Source organism: Lissotriton vulgaris, chromosome 3_2, assembly GCF_964263255.1.
Source record: "Lissotriton vulgaris chromosome 3_2, aLisVul1.2, whole genome shotgun sequence".
In the NCBI taxonomy this organism is placed as follows: Eukaryota; Metazoa; Chordata; class Amphibia; order Caudata; family Salamandridae; genus Lissotriton; species Lissotriton vulgaris.
In genome coordinates, this window is record NC_141690.1 from 261,107,268 (window position 1) to 261,132,121 (window position 24,854).

Here is a 24,854-nt window from a genome sequence, read left to right on the forward strand (position 1 = left end):
TCATTCATACAAATAGACATCTCACAACCAGCCTTAATCAGATTAGCATGGAAATCCTGTGGCACCACCAGGCACCATTTAATTCTGCGGGCTTGATCTGTAGGCTGTATATCTAATTTACCCATTGTTCTATTGGTTTTCTCAGGTTTCTTGAGATCATCCACCAAAGTCAAAATGACTGGATTATGGTCACTAAACGTGGACCAGATTGCAGTGTAGCCACTTACCCTGGTGATCAGCGCAGCACTTATAAAAAATATAATCAATAATTGAGCGCATACCATTGCCTTTAAAAGTTTGAACAGCTATGTCCCCATTAGAGGTGTTTGGATAAATTAGACCATTTTCTGCCACCAATTCCTCCAAATAAACTCCCTGCGTTGAATGTTCAAAGTGGGTTTCGCCTTGATCTACTGGGCCTAGCTTCTCCCAAACATAACAATTTTCATTACAACAATGTACATTAAAATCACCTAAAACAATAACCGAATAAGAATTAGTATTTTTCTCCTTTTTTATAATTCAAGAAAAGAATGCAGACTGACCAGGTGTTCATTTATAAAAGCTCTATCAAAAAAATTTACAATGAGGATAGTTCGGGCATTGGTAAATGCAATCTGTACTGGAAAACAGGAAGGTGAGCCTGTTTCCAGTTTGGTATGAGTGCCTGCAATTTTCAGGGAAATCCGGTTCAATAGCCCACCCTTCGTCCTCCCCATAGCGGAGGCTATCGCTGGTGTCGAATAAGTGGTATAGCCATCCAAACAAAACAGATTATTGGTATCCCATGTTTCCTGTAGCCCAATAATGTCAGACTCACTTAGGAAATTCCTCCACCTAACGTCATCTGGTTTGTTCTTTAGCCCCGCAATATCCCAAATAAGTATCTTTGTGCCCTCATAAATTTCAGTGAGTGTTACCCTATTCCTAATAGAAGTACCTAGTGCTGGGGTTTCCTTAATATGAACCGACCTACTGTGTGTAATGGTCTTGGTTGATGCTAATGGGCCCAGTCAATCTATCTCCTCCAGACTTGTACATGCCTCATCTGTTATGGGTAGGTACGGTATTCTCGTAAATTCCCTGGGCTTGTATTTTGTCCGTTCGTTCAACCCTTCCTCTTGCCATTGGTGGTGTATTTCGATTAAAAAAAACCTAGAGGAAGAATACTGATGCAATCCCCACTTCAGTGCCTAGTTCCAGCCCTATCTAAAATCAATTTTACAATCTATGGAGACCCAAAATTCAATATCACGCAGTCACCTCTACTGGTTTTGACCGAATTCCCTATCCAGGCAATCCTACGGGTCATTTTAAATTCTTTAAATAAATTGCTACCCAACCCTGTTAAAATATTTAAATGGTGAAGAGCCTTATTCCTAAGGGAAACCCAATGTTCCTCCATTACGGTTTGCAAAGGAGGTACATTTGACAGGATAACAGTATATGGCATAGCCTCAGGAGGTAAATTGAACCGGTCAGCTCTTCTTTGACAAAAAAGGTCTCCCTGGTCCAACCTTTCATTTGGGTCCCCACTTGAATCATTCCTTCGCCTCTCGCTTACTACCTGTGATTACTGGGGGAGCTTGAGCAACAATAGTGCAGCCTGCGCCAGCCATAATTGGGGGCTGGTTTGACACAACAGCTATTCCCCCCAGTCAAGGCAGTGGGCACACTAGTCCTTCTGCTAGATGGATTAAGTTGGGGGAAAAAGAAGCTGATTCTCTATTTTACGCAGTCTGAAATCTATGTCCGAGAGTTTAGAAGAGATAGGTCTAAGCAATGCCAATAATTTTTCTTCAAATTTTGCTATGATTCGATCTTCCAGGTCGCATGACACCTGCCTAGAACAGGCCTGTGAGCTAATACTTGTTGGACTAGGGTAACAACCTCATGCACACAACCTTTCTTACCCCGGGTACTCCCTCTAGTTTTTGGCTCTTTGCTGGCCTGGTGTGAAGTAGCTAACATACAACCCGCTTTCTTTTTTTTTAGCTGTAGCGGTGACCGTACCCTCCCCTTCTTTTGCATGAGTTAATCGTTGCTGGCGGGTCAGGATTTTTGAGGGGTAGGGACGGAGACCCCGGCTTTGTTGGATGGGTCATCTAATGATGCAGCCGGTAATGAAGTTGCCGGGTGCTGCATCAATTCTACATGGACATACAATTCTTCTACTGTTTCTGGTACCAACAGGGGGCCAGTTAAGGAAGCTCCAGCAGAGGCACGACGATGATCTAGTGAAAGTCTCCTTTGGGTCAGCTCTATCTCATGGTTAAGTACCGATTCTGCACTTATAAGGAAATCATCAAGAGTTCCTGCCACCCCTGATCCCCCTGCCCGCTTGCAACTGCCCTTGCTCATGATTAACAGTTACTAAAATACACAGATGGTAGTATATACAGGTAACAAAACAGTACAGTGCGCCTTAGAATTCAAAGTCACTAACCAAGTCTTTGGAGACACTGGAATGTAAATAAAAAGGGGGTGGCCCACCCTACCGCCTCCTGGCTACGACGGGTGCGGACGGGCCCGCCCTTGGCCCAGGCACGCCCGCGCGCATCCCATGCATCGGTAGCCCGCGCCACCTCTTATGCGCCTCCTGGCACCAACAGCGTGCTCCCGGCATCACCACCGCAAAGGCTGCAGGGGATTGTAGTCCCCCGATGTCGGCGGGAAAATGGCAGCTCCCAGCAGTGTCTGGTGGTCAGGCATGTCCCCCAGGGGGCAACAGGCAGCGTGGCAAGCAAATCTGTAAGTCAAAGGGGGCAGGTACAACGGGCTCCCCAAAACAAAGGACTTTGAATAGTTAATTTTCTTGTCCAGCTTGTTCATGAATTTCATGTACTCCATCACTAGTCAGCGCAGCACATTGCAAGTACATGCGAAAATCACTGCGTCGTCTGCATATAGGAGTACCAGTACTTGTAAAGAGTTGATATAAGGAACCTCTGGAGTAGATCCCAACAAAGCAGATTCAACATCATTGATGTAAAGTGCAAATAGAAAGGGCACGAGGACGCATCCCTGCCTCACACCTCTAGCGATTTTAAAGTGCCTGGTACACTCGCCTCCCTTTCCAATGCGAACACAACCTGAGGCTCCTGAATACAAATCATGAATTATGTTAATACTCTGTATGTCGATTTTCCCCATTGTCTCCATGATCTGCCACACCGCCTCGACTGTGCCTCTCAGTCAAAGGCTGCCGACAGATCCATGAAGGCAAGATATAGATGGCCATTTTTAGCTGCTGTATATTTTGCAATTATTAGGTTCAGGTTCAGACACTGATCCACAGTGCCTTTTCCTTTTCTAAAACCAAACTGACCTGGGATTATAATATTCTTCTCCAGAGCCCATTTGTCAAGTCTATTTAAAAGCAACTGGCCCATTAATTTTGCGGTGGAGTCTATCAAAGATGTATGCCTAGAATTTTTCGGAATTGTCCTATCCCCCTTTTTAGGTCTCGCCCGAGCCTGCGCACGAGCTACTCTGTGAGACATTTAGTAGGTGGGTTTTCAAAGTGCTACCCACAGCCTTTTGCTGGCCTCCAGCTTGCGTTAGCGAGCGTGTACACAGCTGCCATCTGTGTTTCTGTTGCTGTAATCCGGCTCCTCTGCTTGCACTACCCCTCCCTTCTCGTCAGCTTCATTTCTTCTTTGTCTCGTGTCACTGTGAATCATGCTCTTCTGCTTGCACTACCCCCTCCCTCTTCATCACTTTCATGTTCCTCTTGTATCCCTGTTATTAGTAGTTTAAGCATTTTCTTAAGGCCCGAACACTTTGATTATTATTATTTTTTTTTACACTAACTATACCAATATCTAACACTTACTAAATGACTCACTCTCTCTCACTCTATAACTACATACCTGTTAACTACATACCTCATCCAGTGCGTACTTTTTGCCAATGCTTTCAGGTGCTTACCACCGGCACTTATTTAAAAGGGACTAGTCTACAACACGCCTCCTCTGCACATCTATGACAACAAAAAAATAATTACATCACTCACCGAAGATACTGTTGTTTTGCGTCCTGCGTCACCAGTTAACAGTGTTGAGAAAATTCTAAACCATATCCATGGGAGGTTGCCTTAGGTCTTTGTTTACTGTGGCGCCAGCATTTCAACACGATGTGCGTAGTAAGAAACAGCAGGCCAATTATTAAAGGCAGAGGCCCCAAGTAAGTTGCCAAAGCAACGCAGCTTCTCTTTGAGCCCGGTGACACTGGGTATTTCCATGAAACTTGGTATGAAGTGATTCGCAGCAGGAGCAATAAAGCTTGCAGTGCCGCCAAAAAGCGTAATCCAATAGGACAGCTCCTATGAAAGGCAGATAATTGTTCAAAATGCGACCGGTTAATTATGAGCTGCCGCTGCCATGCAGTCGGCTGGCCGTAATGACTCCCTCTTCCCCAACCTGCCATGCTTCTCAAGTGATTCTCAAATCATGGAGCTGTGCAGGTGGAAGATTGGCCGTCTGTTGCTCGAAGGAACAACCCAGGACTTGTAGGTTTGCCTTTAAGTTCAAGTTTGCAGCATTCATGCAAAAGCTAATTTAAATCAGTGCAAAAAGTAAGACAAGCTGACATAAACGGGTATGGAAGACCGGTGCAGTTTTGTTTGGCTTTTAATTGTTTCATTGCTTCGTGAATTTCTGCTCAGTGGGATTCAATGGTACGCCATGTGGGTAACGCGTTACAAATATAACTCCATGTCCTTTAAGCATCCTACATTAGAACATCAACTGTAATGTTTAGATTTTTGCTGTAACTTTGTGCAATTGTACCGCTTTTCTTGATTTATTTATTTTTAATAGAGTTCAGTAGTCTTGTTACTCAAGGCATTATATATTTTAACGTCTTTTTTAAAGGACTCTTGCTTAATAGGAATAGTGTTAATCAAACATTTGGATAAGCAAATGGTTTTTAGTTAGTTAAAGAAAAAGTAGTGTTGCACAATAATGCACTTCTTAACAGGTGAATAAGATTCAGTTGTTTACGGGTCTCTGCACTTAATCAGCAACACCATCGCTTGTCAGAAGCACCAGTTAATGACACATTCATTTACGCATGGGAGAACGATTAAGTGCTTTGTCCAGAATCTAAGGATTCTGTTATGTACTGCTTATACTCAGTATTTAGTCAGGAAATTGGAGGCAAGAGGGAGCGGCAACCGTGCAATATGGAATTATGCCTCCAACTACTAGAGATGTGTGATTGTTTTCACCAACATGAGTCATTCTGAAAACCATTTTAAAGAATACAATTAAGAGCCAAGGAATACTTCGGGTAACGTAAATTGTATTTAATACCTCCCCTCATAAAGACACACCACCCAATGTTGCTTACCCCACACTAACAGAGACACACTACCTACCCAAAACTCACAAGAGTGCACCATCTCACTGGACTGAAATAACACGCAGTGCACCCTGCACTCACAAGCACTCCTCTCATCCTGTACTAACACAGACACCACCTTACCCTGAACCCACACCTATACAGGCCTCACTCTACACAACCAGTGCACACCGGTCTCTCTGCACACGTACCCGAAAGGCATGCAACTTAAGCACTTTGCTCAAGAGTCACGGTGCACGCACACTCGTCCAGAAGTACAGTGGCTGGTTATCCTAAAGCTGTTTTCATTGGCCCTAAGGCACATCAGGGCCAATGAGAACACTCTTGCAGTGTACCAGCGAGCTCTGGGATTGGCTAATGGCTTTCAAGCCAATGATAGATAACTTTGTTTGATTTCAACAGCAAAGATTGGAGCAACAGTTGGTGATAGAAAGGCACATGATTGGCTGTCACCCAACAGCAGATAAAATTACAGACAAATGGCGTCCGTTAAAGAATCCTTCATGAACAACGTACAGATGGTCGAAATTACGGACTGTACTTGAAATTTACGGATGGTTGGTCACCCTAGTTTTGCTAGCTTCCAGCCCGCAGGTCATGGTAGGTCAAGCCCCAGGACATCCGTAGTAAAGACCCCATCACCTCGTTAAGGCCCTCTGACCTCTGCTTCTTCTCTTGCTCCCCAATGGGTTCTGACAGAGGGAGTATCTGCAATTGAACACAATGTCTAACAAATGAAAAATTGTTATAGGATTTTTGAAGGGATGAAAGAGCCTCCTAGGATGTTTCAGAAACTGCACATTAAGGAGTTTAATCAAGCGACCCACTGATCACACTTTGACATCATTTATTCCTCTGCAGCGCAGATCAGTGAAAAGTAAATATCACCACACAATGAACTTAAATGTGTTCTATTATTCTGCAGATTAACCCCCAGCTGTGCGCTTCAGCATCCAACATAAAGATGGGTAAAAGAAAAGGAAAAGCCATTAGGCACTCAAACAAATTCAGATGTCATGAATGTGGACGTGCGCTTCCTGCAGGTAAGAGGAGGATATCTTTTCAGTTTTCACCTGTGTTGGACGTTTTTTTAAATTTCTCAGTCAGGTAATCTCTGTATCAGTACACTATATGTATGGTTGGCATCGCTGATGAAACTGAGAGCAATAAAATAAGTCCTTACGACTCATGACAAAGTCTACCTGAAGTCCACGTTGCCAAAAATATCTGCCATTGTCATGGTACCTGCCAGAGTCTGTGCAACTCATGGGGTGGTGGGGAGGGGGGGGTAGGAGTAGGGGGTGAGGGGCAAGCCATCCTTGCAACAAATATTGCAGTTGTACATGGAATCATATATACTCCTGCAGGCTCACTGAATTACCAAGCACCTTCTCCTAAGACTTACGTTAAAGGGGTAAAGATATTGTACAGTAACAGCTTGCTTCTAGACAGTGTGGTAGGAGGTCCATTTGAGTTACACGTAGATGTCCGAATAATATGACTGACCACAAAGTTTTACATATTTGACTGACAAAATTTTACACAGGGGTTTTTAGCCACTAGGTAGTTATAGTTTGGTCAGCTGCTCCACAGGAAGAGTGTTTTTTGTGTTGCTTATACCTTTGGCACCATTTAATGAACCTCCACAAAACTTTCCAAAAAGGTACTAAGTTTAGACCAATTTGTGCATTGGAAGTTTCGGGGTGATCCATTAAGTGGGTGTCGGGGGAAAAAAGGGGATAGCAAAATCCCAATTAATTTGCCATAGACTTCTTTGGACAAGGCTACAGTAAAACTGCGGACACAGAAAGGTAGGAGGAGGGCCTGAGGGATTTTAAAGACCAAGACACATTCCCTAGCTACATGTAGAAAAACAAGAGTGTCAGAGGGTCTAACTAGTCTATGTGTGGGTCATTAAACTAACAGAACAGTGTCAATTCATCTAACCAAAACAAAAAGAAGAATTGTTGGATACCAGTGATCACTTGCAGGTTATCCATCAGTCACCACACGGAACCGCCCTTCATCATTTGGCATTCCTGTTGTTCACAATCATTGGTACGTCACTGGCTCAGACAAGGAGAGGCCAGTTGGTATAACCTCCCGAGAGCCAAGTGGCGGCCAAATAGTGGTAGAGTGTTTGGTGGGTGACTGATTTGCAGTGCTATGAAAAGGGGTGTGTGGAAAGGGTGAGTGAAGATATATAAAATTGGGTAAGTGAGCAGTAATAAGAACTTTATTAGGTCAAATGCTCGTTCCGCCAACATTAAAAAGCAGCATAGGTAGTTTTAACAAATATCTACCCTGATATTAGATTGGTCGACATGTTTCAGCAAACTTCTAGGGACTATCGAGTCCATTGCTTTCATCAGGACCGGTAAACGTATAAATGCTACTGCAAGAAGTGAAGTGAAAAAATAAATTAAAAGTGACTCAATACTTATATTTCTTACAACATGAACAAAGATCACCTGATATGTGAGGTGTATTCTTTAGTTTGTAGAAAGTATGTTCGTCACTATGAGGGAGAGAAGAGAAAGACACAGACTAATACATGAATAATGACCACTTGCATACGAATAAAACATCATGTTATGTTGCACATTGAGCTAATGAACAAGTGTGAAATTCACACATTGGTCTCATTGATATTACAAATTAGGACATAGTAATATGTCGTTCAATAACTCCCTCTTACCATGATAGTAGGAGTAGAAGGCTCCTCCCCGCCTGGCAACGGCTCAGGGGTCGGGGGAAGCACCGCACTAATATAGGAAGCAAGAAACAAACAATCTTGTATGTTAATGCCTCTTGGTCTTATTGAAGAGTAAAACACATGGCAGGTATCACAGAGCCATATAAGAGGTTTCTTTGCAGCACAGTATCGATTGCCCATTAGGAATGGCAATCTGCCTCACTAGTAAAGCTGACAAAAATGTCGATGGTATGCTAGTTGAGAACGGGGTTTGTCTAAAAAAGGGGATAAGCGTATCAGCGTCTTCGATGTTAAATGGCGCTTTACACTACTGTGAAACAAGTGTCAGCCTCGCGAGTCTTGTCATTAGCGATTACATCAAGCATGCGAGTTCAGAAAAAGGGCGCCAGCATTATTAAACTAAATGGCCAAGGTTCTTTAGAAAAGAGAAGAGTCTCGACCCTTGCGTACAGCTTACCTCTCCGTCGGTACTCCTTAGCCTCCATCTGAGCCAGTTGGGGAGGTGCTGGAGCCGGCGCGAGAGAAGCTCGCGGTCACCTGAACAATCAGAGCGCAGTTAGAATGAAGTGGCAGAGTATGCGGTAAAACCGCCATGCCAATAGGCCGATTAGTCATCACATGTTTAGTGATGCTAGTCTCCTATTGGACAAGTGAATTGTTGATATAGCTGCTAAGCAACGAAGCAGTATGAATGCCTCTCGTTCTGCGCGTAAGCATTCCGTGTTATTGACAGCGAGTCAAGAGGAATCTCAATGCGTGAAATCAATGAATGGCCAGAGAGAAACTCTTGAAGTGTCAATCAAATGGACGCTTGCGCTCACCCAGAACACAGTTAGGATGAGGTGGCAGAATATGCGGTAAAACTGCCATGCCGATAGGCGGATTAGTCATCACGTGTTCAGTGTTGCTAGTCTATTATTGGACCAGCGTTTTGTTGATATCGCTGCTAAGCAACGAAGCAGTATGAATGCCTCTCGTTCTACGCGTAAGCATTCCGTGTTATTGAAAGCTAGTCAAGAGGAATCTTATTGCGTGAAATCAATGAATGGCTGTTCATTCAAGGCTTCGTGTGTGCCATAAGTTTAAAAAGTGTGTGCACTTGCTCGGTTCTGACGGAGAATATCTGTAGAGACACTGTGTAAGAAAATATTTCTTTGACTAGTAGATACTGTTAACTCTAATCTTCTAGAGATTTGATTCGTGTAAGATCTCTAGAAACAGTCTGTCACTGATGCCTCTAGATGTTTTTAGGGCAGACTTTCAGGGTGAGCGGTTTGGATGTCCCAACCAACAGTCCTCTATACGTTCACAGTGAGAGGTAAAGGATGAATCAAGGAACAAGCTCTTATACATTTACCAGTTATAGGTAAAAGGAGCGGTGGGTGGGTGGGGTTTACAGAGTGGACCATGGAATGTCGTCATTCAAACCATTCCTGTTAGTCTTCAGTTTGAACACCCACTTTTGTTCTTTACGGAGCAGAAAATTAGTGAAGTCTGTTACATGGGGAGGAATGTAAGGTTGTTCGAGCACTGTCCAAGAGAAAGCAGTGGGATCATGTTTTTTATCCAGAAAATGTGTGGTTAATTTTGTTGCCTGTCTCCTACACCGGATTGTGCTCTTATGCTCTGAGATACGTAGTTTGCTTTTACGGGTTGTCATTCCTACGTACTGTAGGCCGCATGGGCAGGTAATTAGATAAACCAATTTCTCGCTATTGCAATTGGTGAATCTGACCTGTCTCCACGGTCTATTTGTGCCAATGTCAATCTCAGTTGACCTAGTGGTTTGTGGGCAGGCCTGACAAGATCCACATGGTTGATGTCCCACTACTGGTGAAGGTCCCAGATGGTCCCTAGAGCCCTAGGCATCCTCATCTGGGGTCTGGTATGGACGATGCGATCTCTCAAGTTTGTACCGCGTTTGAAAGAGAACAGTGGTGGCTCAATTTCTCTTTGTCCAGAGTTTAATGTGGACCAGTGTTGTTTCACTATTTTTTGTATCTTATTTGATAGTGTCCCAAAAGTTGTTACACAGGTCAGTCTGTTGGATGCAGATTTAGGTCGTGAGGGTTCTAACAAGGCTTGTCTGTTATTATTGCTTGCCCGTTTCATCGATTGTTTTACCAGTCTAGGAGGATATTTCCTGTCATGTAGTTGATGTTGTAAAGTTTTTGCATGTTTTGCATAGCATTCTTTGGTAGAACAATTTCTCTGCACCCTCAGGAATTGCCCATACGGTAGATTCTGTCTGCGGGACTTTGGATGGTGGCTATCGTAACATAGCAAGGAATTCTTCGCCATTGGCTTTCTATATAATTCTGATTGCAGGCCATCAGGTGTCGAGAAAATCCTTAGGTCTAGAAAGGCAATTTCAGTTTTACTTGCCTCTATTGTGAAGCGAAGATAGTTGTTCCTGTAAAAGACATAAGAGTTTCGTGAGTTCCTCGCCACACAACTAGTATATCATCAATATACCGTTTCCATAACCTTATACAGGTAACAAATGGATTAGTATCAATAAGGACCTGCAAGTGATCACTGGTATCCAACAATTCTTCTTTTTGTTTTGGTTAGATGAATTGACACTGTTCTGTTAGTTTAATGACCCACACATAGACTAGTTAGACCCTCTGACACTCTTTTGTTTTTCTACAGTAAAACTGCTGCAAGGAATTACCAAATTTAGCAGTAAGTTAGATCTCGGTCCACAGATTGTGCTTTTTTGATTTGGTGAAAATCCGTTAAGTAGTTCTTGAGAAATTAAGATTGCAAAATAATTGTATATCTGCACGGTTCGGTCTTTGAGAGTCTGGCTGGAGTGCTAATTTAAACACGGAGCGTTCTGATTGGCCCAGGGACCTTTTTTTCCCCTTGGCCCATCTCACACCTTCAGGAGTCTCACTCAAGCGAGCGCTCTGATTGGAGTCCAGCAACATGAGTAAAATGTTGCTGGCAGCCATTACAGGACTTGGGGACTTAGTCCTCTGTTCTGAAGTAAAAAAATATATATTATAGGGGGCAGGGTAGTGATACCCTGAATGCATTGGGCCCATGAGGGGTGGGGGGACCAGAGAGACCCTCCTGGGGCCAAACAAGAAATGTGCTTAAAAATGCTGCTATCCCGTGAAACTTCCAGGAAATCGAAACAAATACTAGAATACCTACCCCCCTGGAATCTTGGAACAAAAAGGGGATGGTGGCCACACACCATCCCTCCCCCTCCCCCCACCCCCTCTCTCCTTCCTGAGCCTTCAGAGACCCAGTGGACCCAATTCCCGGGGCTGATTTTCTTAAAGGGGAGGGATGCACACAGCACACTCCCTGGGCCCTTTAAGACTCTAAGGGGCCAACCCCAGTGCCCGAAATTTGGTGAAAAGTGCACCTCTCCAAGACTCTAAAGACCCCGGGAACCTACCCTTGTGGACCAATTGTTTTCAAATGAAGGGGTTGTGGGAGTGTGGTCCCCTCCCAAAGTACACATCAGAAGGTAAGAGGGCTGAGGAAATGATATAATAACAGAATATTAAATATTGTGCTGCAAAAATATAATAACAGGAAGACCGTGAAGATGCAACAATACACTGTAAAATATTGTGAAGGTAAGTGTATATATAGGTAAGTTTGGATTTACTAACCCTACACACACATATATATTCACCTAGAACCCAAAGTTAAAGTAGTTATGGCTACGAATTAATACCACAACACTGCTGAAATGTTATTTTTTAATTTTTTTATTTATTTAAAAAAAATATATTTTATTAGTTTTCAAAAAAGGCATATAAATAGTTAAATACAATAAACATGTGATACAGTTGACCAAAGGAGAAATACAAGAAAACTGATGTAAATATGTCACACACAGTTCCTATAATCACTTTCATAAGTGCATTATACAAAATAAAGAGTACCACAGAGGAACCATAATAAAAGTCAGATGTATCACTTTGATAAAAAATAGATTTAAAAGAAAGAAAAAGAGAAGAAAGAAAGCGGAAAACGGAGAGAAAGAGAAAGAAGAAAAGAAATCACAAAAGAGGAAAGAAGAATAAAAGTAGGGATAAGAAGGGGGAGGAGGATAGAAAAGAGGAGGGGGGAGAAAGGAAGGAAGGATCCCCTGTAGCACTACAAAAAGAAATAAAATAATCAGAGACGACACAAAGGGATATTGTTCCACCAACCCCATTGATGCCAAATCCATATATTCATCCAAAGCTCTCCAAACCCCACTAGAAATAGAAGGGGAGAGATGAGCCTCATCTACAGAAGTATGTGCCCCTCGTAAAAAGATACCCAAGCCCACCATGTATGATAAGAAATGGAACTAAATGATTTCCCTTCCATAAGGACAATCTCACCGCAATTGTCAACAACAGGTCTAATAACTGCAAATCTAAGGAGTCCAATGGTAATGGTATAGGGGACGCCCATGGACCCAACAAAATCATGGTAAAGGAGAGCTGAAATTGAATCTTAAATAATAACATGAGATGTTTATGGACCAAATCCCAAACAGGCTGGAGTAAGGAACACTCAAAAAACACATGTGGATAAGAACCCGCAGCTAAGCCACAACTCCAACAGAGATCATCATCTTTAAGATTAAGAGAATGTAAGCGTACTGGAGTCCAATGTAATAAATTGAGAGAAATTATTTGAGATTGAATTAAAGAAGGGGCAATTTTATTACGAAGAGAGCCTCCCAATCATCTGCCAAGTGTGTGAGGAGATATGCGAAGTAAGATCATGATCAAAATGGTGTAACCATTTCTGTTGAGTAACAGTAGTTAAGACAGGTGGATTGGAAGACAAAAAATTATTAATCTTAGAAGCCACATGCCCAGACCTAAGCCACATCTGCAAAAGAGATATAGTAGGAGAAACTGGATCAAGATGCAGTTTAGCAAGAGCAACATTGATTTTTAAAAAGGTATAAAAATCCAAATTAGTAAGAGAAAACTGTTGGGCTAAGGAGGAAAAAGGTAATGGATCATTATTAGAATCCTAAAGGTGATGAACCAACGTAATTCCTTTACTAGCCCAATAAGTCATCAAAGTAGGATCAATAACAATTTTAACTTTGGAATTGCGCCATAAAGAGGACCACCTAGACTTATGTATTGGAGTAACAACTTTCTTATCAATAGTTTTAACTGCAGCAATGGTGTCTAAAATGATAGCTCAAGAGAACGGAATAGACGACGTGGATGAAGTTAAGAAAGAGGAGGAAGGTAAAGGAAAAGCAAGTTCTTGTTCAATCAACACCCAAGATGGCGTATGGCAAGGATCTGAGGAGAACCAAAGAGCTCCTTGAGAGGGCAAGAAAGCTACTTGATATTTCTCCCAGTCAGGAAAATTACAACCACCCACATCATAAGGCTTCCTCAAAGATTTATATGCTATTCTAGCCTCTTATCACGCCAGAGGAACTTAGAGGTGAGGGAATCAATGTCATGAAAAAAAGATGAAGATAACTTAATAGGGAGCATAGAAGACACAAAATTAATAATGGGCGTTATTTTTTTAGTAATAGAACGCCAAAACGATGGATCATCACTGGTAGGAGCATAAACATTCATAACATAGAGATCGAGAGAACTATTAGAAAGTAGAGTCAGCCACCACTGTCCTTCTGAATCATGCTACGCAGAAACCACAGATAACCCTGAAGTTTTAGAAATTAACGTTACCACTCCATTCTTTTTACCAAAAGCATCAGAGCACACAACATCAAGGGCCCACTCTTACCTCAATAGTAAAGCATCCTTGTACGATATTTTCATTTCTTGTAATAAGACTAGATCAGTAGAAAGATGTTTACAATAGTCCAAAATCTTTGCCCTTTTCACCGGGTGATTCAACCCATGTACATTAAGCGATAATACGTTCAGACCTGGCATAAAAACAGAAGAACAAAATACTCTCTAATCACTGATAATAGAGAAGACATTCCAAAGACAATTGTAATAAAACACCGACACAGCAACAACAAGGACACCACAAAAAGGAAGCACCAGCAGGAGATCCAAGGAAAGAAAGGAAAGGGAAGGAGAGGGAAAAGAGAAAGAGAAAAAAGGAAACCAGAAAAAAGAAACAGGAAAACAAAAGGAAGGAGACCCACCAGGGGAGGTCTAAAAGAGACCAAATTCATATGATGGGGGAACATGGAGAGGTAAGCAGAAAGGCCAACAAGGAAAAAGAGAAAAAAAAGAACTCATTACCCCATACACTAAAAAAGAACTATAAAGATTCATATGGGAGATTCGCAAACACAATATATAGATACACGTGATGAAACCCAGTAAAAAAAAAGAAAAAGAGCAAGTTCGGTCTAAATAGGGGCCATCAAGCAGTAGAAAAAGCTACAGAATAAATGCATGAAAACTGATAAAAACTAATTTGCAAAGCATAACATTAGAAGTATTAGCATAAGCCAAATATAACAAGTAGTAGCAATAAATATAACTTCATCAAAATTATCAGAGAAAACCAAAGAGCTATTATTTCATATTTCACAAGCCTAGAGGAAATAGCATAATACAATTAATTCTAAACTTCAATATTTGAAACCAGAACAGATAACGAACAATAAATATAAAGCCAAACACAAAGAATGAGAAAGACATCAATCGGAAATAGATGGTACAATTACATAAAGACAAACAAAGGCAGTAATAGAAGATCAATTAATGTATAAAACACTATAGAAAAAGAAATGCATCAACAAATAAGAACAGGACGAACAGAATACCCAAAAACACCGAACCACACAAAAAACCATATCCCAATATAAACGACAAATAAGAAATAAACAATGAAACACTACCACTACGTAATAATGCGTTCATAGAAATGGAAAAAGAGAGAAAACCAATGGAGTGGAAAACATATTAACAAAACACCAGAAACGAAAACGGACATCAATCCGGAAGAAAGTGAAATAAATCATAAAGGAAAACAGGAAGAAAACAAAAACACAAAACCTAGTGTTTTCATTGAACCACCTGGAAGGTTCATCTGGCGCTCTGGGCAATTGCCTTGAGGCGGTTGCCGAATGGATGGAACTGTCTCATCTTAAGCTAAATGGGGACAAGACAGAGCTAATGTTCCTGGGCAAACCCTCTCCATCCTCGGCGATACTCTCCTGGCCGACCTGTCTCGGCAATCCGCCTGTCCCCAAACAGCAGATCATGAGCCTTGGCATATGGTTGGACAGTTTGCTTGGTTTCAGCCATGAAGCTACTAAGCTTTCAGCCACCTGCTTTGGCCTGATGAGGATGTTACGGAAAATATTGCCTCTACTCCTGTTAGATATTAGATTATGAAGTGAACATTACCGGCGCCATCTTGTCCCGCTTAGGCCTTTGCGAGCGCGTAAGCGGCAGCCATTTTAGACACTATGGCCAGTTCATAACATTGCCGATCGCCTGCACGTCTCCTCGACCTCGCAATCCTCCCCCACGCGCTGGCAGCCCCCAAGCACACATGATAGAGTCATAAAAGCATCCTCAGCGTGACCCTGCCCCGGAGCCACTTCCAGTGCAGAGACCACATACCCTTTCATCCCTTGCGCACAAACAGGCCCTTCGACAATCTCTTCCCCTGCACCTGGCTGCTCGATCCGATCCCAGGCCATAACCAACCCCTGCGGTTACAGTTTATTGCCCCATACAGTAGGATTCCGCCTCTCATCAAAGGAGCCGGAATTAATCAATGCCACAACCCCATGAGATCGACCGATTGCGCGTATTTCAGCTCCTGCCGGAATGCCCAGCTGCGCGATAGCAATCACCTACTGAGACCGGGGGTAGGGGGTACAGTACTGTTGATATGTGTGGGAACGGTCCTGAAGCGGGGATTCCAAAGATGGTTTATAATTAGGGCTCCCGGTTTTATGGTATTTATTTTTTTACCATTTCCGTCTGTATTTATCCATATTTATTTTTGGGTCATTTTATCTGTATATATCCGCATTTATTTTTGGCGCATGCAAGATCAGACTCTGGAGCTAGTATTTTTCCATGTTTATTTTAATAGACCGTGCACACGGTTGTTATAGGTTCAGCTATATTTATATATATATATGCCAAATTAAGTGAATACAATACATTTGTGAGCTGTTGGTGTGTTACAATATTGAAAACACTATGTCACTAGCCATGATTAATAAATGTAAACACATTTAAAATTTCGACGAGTGCACCTGTGCACTGTCAGTGGCCTGGCCAAAGAGGGCATGAAAGAACTGACAGCTTTCATGATAATTTAGATATTTTGGGTGCCCAGCATGCTCTGTGGTGCAAGTTGCTGTCCACAGGTGAGCGAGAAAACCACTTCCTTTGAGGCAGCGGGCTCTTATTTCTGACCACCAAGGATCTTTAAAGTGTCATGCCAACACCTTTCTCTCATATTCGCCTTTCGCCACGATCTCCCATGTGGGCAGGGCCGTCTTGAGAATAAATCATCTGCCTGGTGTGGGAATAAAGTTGCACACCTCAGAAATTAAAGGCCCTGCATTAGTCCTGCCGGGGTCAATTTCCATCACACTTCTGAAGCCTGAAATAATGAACAACATCCACATGAGCTGGCAGCTTTTGAATCCCTTTTGTTTTTAACTAATTCCTTCGCTAATGCAAAATAAATTTTTCAGAAGGGAGAGACAGTATCTGCATTGAAGAGCCTGGCCCTTAGACGTGTATCATTTGCCATATTTTACCTTTTACTGCCTAGTAGCATTGAACCTTTTAATGAATATAGAAGACAAAGTTCTGTTTGTTGAAGACGTTTTCGGTGAATTAGTACGCTATATCACGCAGTTTAACTGCGGCCACGGTGGACAATACACGATTTAACTTTGAAAAGAGTTTACAGATATGCCGTGGCTCAGGGCTGTCTCTGGCAAGATGCACCTTTTTACATTCTGCTATTGTTTTCTTGCTGTGTTTCTTCATGCCAACCAAAGTCAGGGTGGAAAGTTTTGTTTTCAAGGATCCGCATGTTAATCTGACCAAATTCCCCTACTGTGTTTATGCTGCCGGTTTTGAACCCTTTTCGAGTCCCATTCAAAAGATTTATTTTTGTCAGTCAGTCATAAGCTTTTATTCGATATGCAAGATATCTTATAAGCACATTTACAATACAATCATTACAATGTACAAAAAGCATCACTTTAAGAAGTCAGTATAAGAACTCATTTAAAAAGGGTAAAAGGACATGAGGTGCCCGATAATAATTTAGCTAAAAAAAGGATTAAACCGCTACTGACAATCTCTTACATCGAATAAGCCAAAACTGTTTTAAAAATTTTGCTATTCCACATACAATAGGGGGGGATGTGTCCGTAGTTAGGATGCGCAAGGCTACTAAGTGGCTACGTGTACCCATATTTCGGCAAAGAGGTTTCAACCAAAAACTCCTAGGCCTTGCATAGTCCGGGCATTCAAATAGAACATGCGCGATGGACTCTACCCTACTCGGGCAACAAGCACAATTAGGGGACGTACGGGCCGCTGATTTCCAATTTGATGTCACAGCACCAAGCGGGAGGGATCCAACTCTAAATTTAAAATAAAGGGCTCGATCAAAGGGGAGGGTAATCAGGTCCAGGTAGGGTTCAAAAGCCACAATATCTTTGACTAATAAGAAGGCGGCAGTAGACTTACAGTGGTTTGAGTTTGTAATTAATTGCTGCGCAGTCCATTTCCAGAAAAGGGTTTTAACAACTTCTTTCGGAGGGGCTGAACGTGTTGACCAAGAGTCCCCCAGTCCGATCTTCTCCAGAAGCTTTTTAGTTTCTCTTAACCATCTTATTTTAGCCCAACCCCCCAAACTCATTATTTCACCCCAGGGCATCAGCGTAGGATTTTAGCTCTTCACCCCTCCAGATTCGTGTCCATAGAAGGAGAGGGCGAAGCTGGGCTTGATCTTTGATGTTTTTACAGCCTGTATCCAACAACACTGGTACGGATGGTGTGCTCAGTGGGATAGAAATGAGGGATTTTAGTAGCTTGCTCTCCGCTGTCGCCAAGGTGTCCAGTCGGCAGTGGCCCCACAGTTCTGCCCCATACAAGGCTGATGTCACTACCTTGGCCTTGTAGATATCAATTACCGGGGTGAGTGATCTCCTAGGTGAGGCCCGGAACTCCCTCATGAGAGCTCCTCCTACTCTCCTGTGGTTAAGGACCATTTTGTCGATGTGATTTGCCCAAGACATCCTGTCCGTTATCCGAATACCGAGGTAATCAAATTCGGACACTTTCTCTAAGGCAACAGAGTTAAGCGTAGGTGGGCGGCCCAGTTTCCTTGGTGGATTTAGGACTAGATATTTTGTTTTGTCCACGTTAATTATTAACCCTTTTGCGGCACAAAACTCCTGGAAACGCGTTAGCAATTTCTGGAGGCCTTGGGGAGTCTTCGAGATCAAAAGCGTGTCGTCCGCAAAAAGCAGGGTGGGGGTCCGGACTCCTCCGAGACAGGGGGCGTCAGCTGGTTCTTGTTGGAGATGTTCTACCACCCCATTCACATGGAGTGAAAACAGGGTGGGCGCCAAGACGCAGCCCCGTCTTACACCCCTGGACACTGGTATCTTCTCGGTGAGTTCTCCGTTTTTACCCCAACGGACCTGTGCAAAGGTATGGGCATGGAGGCTAATGAGGAGGGACAAGATGTAAGGGGGTAGTCCCAACTCATAAAGCACCCTCCAAAGCTCTTCCCGGGGGACTAGGTCAAAGGCAGTCTTCAGGTCTATAAAGGCCAAGTAAAGACTACCCTTGCCTAGTTCCACCACCTTCCACCCCAGTTGTGCCAACCTAAACACCTGCTCTATTGTCCCCATTCCAGCCCGAAAACCTGCCTGAAAGTCCGATAGGATTTTATTCTCCTCCACCCAATGGTGGATCCTTCTGAGGATAGCTTTACCAGCTATCTTTTGGGTGGAGTCTATCAGACTTATGGGGCGGTAGTTCCCCGGGGTTTCCCTACATCCTTTTTTATAAATCGGGACCACCACCGCCCCTTTCCAGGATTCTGGCACTGCCCCTCCCATCATGATGTCGTTTAGGAGAGCAGCAATAACCCTTCCCCATTCCACTGGGTAAGCCCTCATGAGATCCCCCGGGAGGCCGTCTGGGCCCGCTGCCTTACGAGGCGCTACCCACCCTATAACCTTTTCAATCTCTAGGGGAGTGAAGAGATCATAGGCGTGAGGTTCAATTACTAGTGTAAGGTTCAACCCAACATTCAGTTCCCCATCTGGAGGGAGGTATAAAGCCCCAAAATGTTTTACCCAGTTTTGAGGCGGGATGTTGCAGGGTCTCATAGCTGCATCGGGTTTATCCCGTGTGGCTATGAGATTCCAGAAGGCCCTTGAATCCTTACTTTTACTGGCTTGGAGCAGGTCTTCCCAGATTTTGTCCTCCCACTCCCTCCTAGCAGTTTTGAGGGATTCATTATAGACCTTCCTTGCTTCCTGTATCACACTTCGGGGTTTGTGCTTTACTGCCTCAACTAGGTTTGCCTTAAGTACCCTACATGTTTGGGTATACCAACCGTCGTCTAGTTTTTTAAATTCTTTGTTACCCGACTTGCTAGGGTGTGAGGTAAACACATTTGTCAAGGCTTCCACTAAGGAGACGAAAAGCCCACTCACTCTACCCACCCCTTCTAGAGAGGACCCCAGGGTTGTCACCGCATGATTTAAGAGGGTTAAAATTTCCCCTACCTTTGCCTCAGAGAGGACCAGTTCCGCCCATTTTATTCGTCTACCACATGGGGAGACTTCAGACTCATCCGGGGGTGCAGCTACCCGATTAGTATTGTCCTTCCTTGCGGGACGCCACCACTGGTCCATGCTTAAAGAGACTGGGTTGTGGTCGCTTTCAGTCGTAGGGACCACCTGCATGTCCCTTACATATGACCATAGGTATACATCTATTAGCAGATAATCTATCCTAGAGGTGTGTCCTGGCCTGTTGTACGTGTGGGCACCCCCCCTATCCGAGGTTGTCCTCCCATTTGCTGCCCTTAAGTTAAATTCAAGGCTCAGGGAATATAACTGGAGCGCCACTTCTGTCCACCTCCTGATCGGTGGGAATTCCAGTACGGGGATCCCCAGCCTGGTATCCTCCTCGTCTTGGTCGAGGGCAACGTCCGAGCCCAAAGGCTCGTACGTGCAGTTCATGTCGACCGCAACCAATGTGCGCGTCTTATATGGGGTATTCTTTAGCAAAGTCTCGAGGAGAGATATTACAGGAGACTTTCTCCCACCCTTGGTCCCCCGGGCATAAACATTATAGACATTTAGGACCAGTCTTCCCCTTTGATCTATTAGGGTGATATTTTGTATGTCCGGGCAGCCTGTGGGAAACTCCTCTACTCTACAGTCTAGAGAGGCTGCGACCCAAATGAGAAGGCCACCCGAAGGTCGCCCTCTCCCTGTTTCCGACACTTGTGCAGGGGAGGAATAGGAAGAAAATCCCACCCTATGAACCGACACCAGGCTCCATGTCTCTTGGAAAATACACAAGGAGTGCTCATCAACCCAAGCAGTAAAGTCTGGTAGAGCCAGTTTTCTTGCAATCCCTGCGACATTCCAGCTGAAAACCTTGAATACTAGGTCCATCACAGCTGGAGTGTCGCTGGGCGCTTTATTTTGTTTCTCAACGTGACTCGGGGCCACTGGTCAGGAATTTGTCTGTAGCGTTTCCCAGTCTTCCATAGGAGTGCCGAGAGGTAATCAAAAGCTCTGCACCGACCCTGCCTCTCCTACACCAGAGCTGGACTCCGCCCTGAAGCGAGATTGTAGTATCATCCATTTCCGACAACAACTAGAGTGCATCTAACGCTTCACAGATTTATTTCTTCCCCTCCACTCCCGTGTACAGTGGCTCAGCACACGGACTGCACCCACTTCAGAAGCTTTTGCGTCGGAAGAGGTCTTTATAATGGCACGTTGTGGCTGACCGACCAGAAGCTGAAAGGAGATCGTGGTGCTTGCATACCTAGCAAAGTACATCATGGCGATCGCCTGGATGTGGGCAGTGTTAAAACTCTTATGCTTTTTCAGTTTCATTTTAGTGCTTGTTGAAGCCACAGAGACCTTTAAGTGCGAGGAGCTCTGGCTTGGACAATATATTTGCAAAGATCCAGAAATAAGTTACACAACACAAGAACCAGTGAAATGCACAAATTATGCAGCATATGCTCCATGTTATCCAGCTCCTAATACTACTTGAAAGGATCCAAAAGGCAATGAGACACATTTTAGGGGGTATTCAATTGGATTTTACAGGCCCATACCGTGCCGTAATGTAAATGGTTAGAAAGGAGCAAGACTTAATCAACTATTACCAACGAAACATTTAGAAAAACACAGATGTATCCGTTTAAATCCAAACATTTCTTAGGATAAAAGGGTTGCAAAACCACACGAGCAGCTTCAACAGGAAAATGGAAGTTCTTATGATTGTTACTTTAGCAGAAGTACTCGGTGTGCAGAAAGTATTTTTTGTCCTTTTAAGGAGCAGCCATTGAAAAAACTTGACTGAGGGGCATTGGAAGAATATGAAATTAATTTTCAAAATGGGTTTCAGAATCTTTAAGAACTAATGCCATGCCAAATAAATGTTTTGTTCGCAGGCTTCCACTCTGTCAACTTGAACAAATCCTTACGTATCAGTTACTTCATTGTATGGGTTCAAGCATAAACATTATTTATTTTAGGGTTTGGGAAGGCACAGACTTACAGAACAATGCTATGAATAAGAACATAATTCAATTTACCATCTTTCGTGTAAATTTTGTTTATAGGCTATATTGTGTATTGCTTTTAATAAATAAGATTTCAAGACTCAGTGACCATTTGGCTAATGACTTATTATTGCCACACTTCCAATAAGCAGTTTAAAAAAAAAAAAGAAAATAACTGAAGCCGCGGGTAAAAGAAAGGATTGAAGGAGTTTTAGAATGCTTTGTCACCCTGTCGATCCTCACAATCTATCCTGCAATCAACTCGTTAGCGCCATCACCAGCCTCCATAATGAGTAAACAGTGAAACAAAAGGGCTATGGAGGGCAGGCCAGAGGTCAATACAAGACCCTCATTGGAACGAATTTCCTGCGTGTATTCAAAGATTAATGGCCCCAGCAGGTGTTAATGTGGGTAGGCAGACACTAAAATCAGGAAGAGGTGCGAGGCAACCACTTAGCTGGAGCACAGTTTGCCAAACAATTCTCTGATTCCGGTCTGGTCGTATTTTTCCATTTCTATTTATAAATACAGACGGAAGAAAAATATTTTTCCGTCTGTATTTATGTGTAAAAATCCGTTTAAACGGAAAACCGGGAGCCTTATTTATACTGCATCACAGAAACGTCAGGAATGTGTTACACTGTAATAAAGAAATAAACCCATGTATAAAAGGCCAGGCCACAGAGATGCAGTTGGAGCACCTCGAGACGACACCCTGCTTGTCTGATCTGACACGCTTTCCTTCGAAGAATAAATCTGTTTCCTGCTTTCCAATTCCCAGCGCCTGCCTCTTTATTTGATAATTACGATTGAATGAGTGGCGACTAACGCCAAAGCAGTGCTTGAGGGTATCTGGGGAAAATCTGCTTTGTTCAACAATTGGCGTCCCAACGCGGGGCCCATCAGCGACACGTGGGTCCAGTGAGAGAGGTCCTAACGACTGAGTGAACACCTGCAACGATCGGGAAAGAGCTCCTGCCTGATAGACCCTCGTCTGCCAGCCGATCATCCAACCTTCACTGTTTCTGAACGGACCTCTCTCGAGTGATCTACGGTCCTGACTGGGATCCCACAGGAGTGCCATGGCAACAACGGAGAATAGAGGACAATCGGGCGCTGGAAGTGGAAGACGAGAAACCGTCCATACGGTCCGGGTAAGGTCGTGCAGCACGACTGTTTTGATTGATTGATTGTTTGGAAAATACTAGTATTACTTATATTTATTGGTTCGTTTAGCCTTCGTTGCTACTCGGCGCATTTGATTATTTATTGGTTCGTTTAGCCCTCGTTGCTACTCAACATATTGGTTCTCTTTGAGATATTCTCTGTTTGCAAACAACGAAGAATAGAAATATTCTGTCTAGTCTTTGCAGGTAGTGAAGGATAGGCAGTGCGGACTTTTGTCCAACATTATTTGAGATATTCACTTGTCCGATATACGTCATGCCTATCTTATATCCACTGATTGGAAATTGGTTCAACCCGGATCGTTTCTTAGAGGTAGATCATCCAGCTCCACTGGAAGGCACCCCTAATAAGGATATGTATGTTGGATATGGACTAGTCGCCGTAGCTTACAGTAAACTATGGCATAAAAATACCAAGAAAGATCGTGAAAGTCAGTGGCCACTGATAGGATCTTTTGACCTCGACAAAATAGAAGCGCTAGAAATAGCCCTTCGCAAAAATAGAACCACGCCAACCATGCTTGACAGTCTCGGCATGAGGCACAAAGAAGCAACGCCAAGTAAAAAGAGAGACGAAGCAAAGAGTGATAAGAACTATGAAAGGCAGCTCACTTAGCTGGTAAAAAGTTGAAAGAGGAAGTGAAAGAAAACGAAAACACTAGAAAGGAAGGAGAATCAGAAACCTCAGGCCAATGCCCTGTTAGAACACCCTCTGCGCTTTACCCTGAGCTACCATCAAAGCAAAGGATGGACAATGATTTACTCTTAGGTCCCTCAATCATCTACATGCCTCCTCCTTATGCCCCTACCCATCCCTTAGTACAGCCCCAAGGACCCCAGAACTTAACTGAAGGTAGTGCCAGAGCCTCGGTGCTCACGGCCTCCGCGCCGACCGGGCCTCTCGTACTACACACCTTGACAAAAGACACCTCAGAAAGGATTGAAACACAAGGAAACGGCGAGAATTCCCCGTTTGAGCACAACTGAGCGGGCCGGCATCGACAGAGTAGTTAAGACCTTAGTCGATAGGAAGGAAACCGAAGAGCATATCACAGAGACGTGTAGCGCATACGCTGGCAATTACAAACGACATTTCGTCATGCGTTTTTTTATCACACCCTCACAGCGTATGAAGAGAAATATAAGGAAACAGGGCCTGACTGACTCATGGCTCTATATAGGAAGGTGGACACAGGGGACGAGAGTGAATGTAAAGTAACTAAACTCTTCTCCTACACTTTAGAAGTCTTCCGCCATCTCATAGAACAGGGACGAATAGTTAAGAACGTCACGCCTTTGATAACTGAACCCCCGATAGAAAGATTCGACAACATGATGACCATAAAAGAAGCTGCCCCCTATTGGGTTCCCCCTAGAGGACAAGGAACTCACGATGACATAAATCACCAGGACGCAAAAGGAAAAGTAGTATACAATTGGGTATATCAGCCTTGGGATAGACAGGACATCCCGACGTTCCGCAAATCCTTGCCGGATTTGCGAAAGAATCCCACCGCGTTCTATACGGAATTAGGTACCGCTTTGGGATTAACGATCATGACCCTTGCCGACATTGATTTGTTCTTTGGGCTATGTCTGCCAGCTGACGTGTGGAAGCAAATCCGGAAAGTCAACTACACCGATCTGTTCGGGCATACCAGGGAACAACTTGACAGTCTAGATAAACAAAGAAACCCCTAAAAGCAATATTAGACCTTCCAGATAAAATCGTACAAAAGGTAAAGACTCTAAACCCCGAGAAGAAGTAGACTGGTCTATAGTGACAGCTTGCCGCCAAAAACCACAAGAAGATGTCTCCGAATACTTCTCCCGGTTCGAAA

General features: G+C 43.5%; 1 protein-coding gene across 1 annotated transcript in view; it reads left to right on the top strand.

Annotated features, from left to right (window-relative positions):
- Positions 1 to 24,854, top strand: part of LOC147725639 (uncharacterized) — a 116,801-nt gene that overhangs the window by 11,669 nt on the left and 80,278 nt on the right. Inside the window, exon 2 of the mRNA XM_086964558.1 lies at positions 6,290 to 6,407. Within this exon, the coding sequence (XP_086820684.1) occupies positions 6,329 to 6,407 (79 nt within the window). The 5' untranslated portion in view covers positions 6,290 to 6,328. The remainder of the gene's footprint in view (positions 1 to 6,289; positions 6,408 to 24,854) is intronic.